This window comes from Melanaphis sacchari, unplaced genomic scaffold (assembly GCF_002803265.2).
Source record: "Melanaphis sacchari strain LSU unplaced genomic scaffold, SCAv2.0 Contig73_pilon_pilon, whole genome shotgun sequence".
In the NCBI taxonomy this organism is placed as follows: Eukaryota; Metazoa; Arthropoda; class Insecta; order Hemiptera; family Aphididae; genus Melanaphis; species Melanaphis sacchari.
Genome location: NW_020271525.1, coordinates 543,674 through 546,610, shown reverse-complemented (window position 1 = coordinate 546,610; position 2,937 = coordinate 543,674). Strand labels below are relative to the sequence as shown.

The window sequence follows — 2,937 nt, the reverse complement described above, 5'->3', positions numbered from 1 at the left end:
TCTACAATGTTTGTTTATTATAATATAATTCTGTGCCCTGGGATCTGAAAGATTCAATCTTTTTTTTTACCGCAGCCAGGGAATGAGTTGTAGCCATTGTATTAGTCTAGCCTTAGGATAACATTTATCTAAAAATATTAAGATTGACCTTTTTTGCCCTGATTTAATATTTGATAAACAAATATGAATAAAATCCCAATAATATACACAAAAATAAAAAAATAACAATTAATAATAATTAAATATTAAAAAAAAAATAAATAAATAATATTAATCACATAATAATTTGAGGATCAGGTACAGAAGTACTGATTGATTTGTGTGGTAAAACCTGTCCACCATTAATGTACAGTTCGTCTTTAACAATAACATCTTCTCCAAGCACAGTAGTATTTTCCATACGAACCCAACATCCAACTACTGAACGCCAACCAATTATGCAAGAGTCCAACCACGTATGTGATTTAACTGTGGCTCCAGCTAGTATGGTACACCTTCTTAAGCAAGCACCATCTTCAACAGTAACATTTGGACCAATAGTAACATTTGGACCAATTTTACAACCTTCACCTATAGTCGCAGTTGGATCAACCAGAACATTACCAACGACACCATCGGCAGAATACAATGAAGTTGGACTACGTGTCTTTAACGATGTCAAGTACATACACATTCCTGAAAATAATTAAAAATTATTTCAGGTTAGTACTTAAATATTAAAAACACATGAAGAAATGCATGGAATACATAACAATTAACAACTAACCAGTTAGGAAATCTTTTGGTTGTCCCACATCCATCCAAAAACCTTTCAAGTTAAATGCATATAGTTGACTGTCTTGGGCCATAAAAGGAAACACTTCTTTTTCAATGCTTGTTGGCTCTAACTTAATTCTATCCAACACAGACGGGTTTAAAATGTAAATACCTGCATTGATTTTGTTTGAAACAAATTCTTGTGGTTTTTCAATAAAACTTTCTATGCGACCTGTGTCTTCATCATACATCACAACACCATACTTGGAGGGCTCTTCAACCTTAGTCACCACAATTGTACCTTCACATCCATGCGATTTATGGAACGCAATTAGGTCTTTAAATGGATATTCACAAATAATATCAGAGTTTAAAACAAAAAATGGCTGATTTTGTTGGTTAGCCAACAAATGTTTGGCTAGAGCTAAAGGTCCAGCCGTGCCAAGTGGTTCAGATTCATGGGAAAAAACTAGCCGAACACCAAGTTTTCTGGCCTCATCACTCATCTCTTTTTCCATCTGCTCAGCACGGTACGAAACAGCCAAAATAACCTAAATTGAATAATCATGATATTAGTACTATCACTTAGCACAAAAAAAATAAATAAATAATAGCTACAGGTACCTAAGAAATGAAAGGTAATATTATCTAGTTAATTAGGTACTTTAAAATCAAGTTATATATAAATATAATAATAAAGCTTACTCAAGGGGACATTTAAATTATATATAATTATTAATTAGATAACTGAATAAAAACCACATACAAAACTAATAAATTTACTAAATTCATTTTGAATTTGATAGACATGGAACTTTGAGGGATTATTACAAATGTGCACAGGCATGAATAGGCAGTATCTCGTGCAAGACATTACAAGAATGTCAACTAACGAGTCACGCTGGTGGAGGGCAGATTAGATGTGCACAAAAACAGGATAGACTAACGGAACTAGATGGTGAAGTGCTTACCTCTCGCACACCGACTGTGACCAAGGCTTCGATCTGATGAAGTATCATCGGCTTGTTGGCAAACTCGACCAGCGGTTTTGGCCGGCTCAAAGTGAGCGGTCGAAGACGCGTGCCGTAACCACCGACCAATATCAGTGCTTTGGTTTCGGCCATTTTGGTGTCGACGCCGCACATGTCGGTAGGACTTTATAACGAACTTTACATGCCCTAAGTCTTGTCGACGAACGTCACTACGCCGGTCCTGTGTTGACTTATCCTCGGAGTGCGTCTGTTGCTCGATGGGTGATGCGCCGACGCGGTGGTGGTAGAGACCTGTTAAACGTTGTCGGTGCTCAAATTGTAGGCGAGAGAGCAGGTGGAGGCGGACGATGTCGAGTGTCGTCTTCTGAAACGTGGACGGTCCATAGTGCGGATAGAGATCGAGACCAACGCGGTGCGCGACACACGGATAATAAACATTAAACGTGGCACGTCGTATGACGATCGAAATAAGTCGATCAGAACGCGACGGTGGCGGCGGCGTCGGCGTAGGCCAGCCACTCAGATCATTTATTCTTTATCGGGTCGAACCGATTGGAAATTGGAAAATGGGATTGGGATAAGAGAACCACGACGGTTTGCCACACGCACGCGAAAGCAAACGCACACGCACACACCCACTATAATATTATTATTATTATTATTGCCGTGTGTTATTGTACACGTATGTATTATAATTTATAATGATTGAAAATGATAAACAGTAATGATTATATTATAAATGTTGTCCTGACGAGATAAATGACAATTGAAGTCGTAAATCGCAAGCGCACTTTATGATCGTGGTGAACCACAGCAATGAACACGTTATTATTATTATTATTATTTAATGATTATAATTATTGTTGTTATTTTTCACGGAATAATTAATAAATGCTGTTATCACCGTGCACGTCAGAGATACCAGCTTATCACCGCCATAAATGGAGATTATAATATGGTAACGATAATAACCGTTGTTTCTCATTTTTACCGGTAGATGGTAATCCGGCACCGGCTTGAACAAAATAATGAAATAAGTAAAAAAAAAAAAATCATATTACAACGAATTTTTACATTTTGTGGTTATTTATTGATCGGGGGAGTTAATAGGTGTTTTTCTTTAAGGTCCATGTAATCAATCCTTAGTTCTTAGTTGCAATTTATAAAATGCATAAATAATTATAAAGGT

At 36.8% G+C, this 2,937-nt stretch overlaps 1 protein-coding gene across 1 annotated transcript; it reads right to left on the bottom strand.

Moving 5' to 3' along the window:
• Nucleotides 1–211: 211 nt before the first annotated feature.
• Nucleotides 212–2,599, bottom strand: LOC112600915 (mannose-1-phosphate guanyltransferase beta). Its single transcript, XM_025348266.1, has 3 exons — nucleotides 1,728–2,599; nucleotides 767–1,307; nucleotides 212–675 (listed from the first exon to the last, which is right to left on the bottom strand). Exons 1-3 carry the CDS (start codon nucleotides 1,899–1,901, stop codon nucleotides 275–277), a joined length of 1,116 nt encoding a protein of 371 aa, XP_025204051.1. The 5' UTR covers nucleotides 1,902–2,599; the 3' UTR covers nucleotides 212–274.
• Nucleotides 2,600–2,937: the final 338 nt, after the last annotated feature.

Bases quoted from the DNA above. Each gene is read 5' to 3' on its own strand.
- LOC112600915 (XM_025348266.1), bottom strand. From the start codon at position 1,901: ATGTGCGGCGTCGACACCAAAATGGCCGAAACCAAAGCACTGATATTG. The intron at 1,308-1,727 runs GTAAGCACTTCA...TATTCAATTTAG, and splicing joins TCACAGTCGGTGTGCGAGAG to GTTATTTTGGCTGTTTCGTA. The intron at 676-766 runs GTTAGTTGTTAA...AATTATTTTCAG, and splicing joins ACCAAAAGATTTCCTAACTG to GAATGTGTATGTACTTGACA.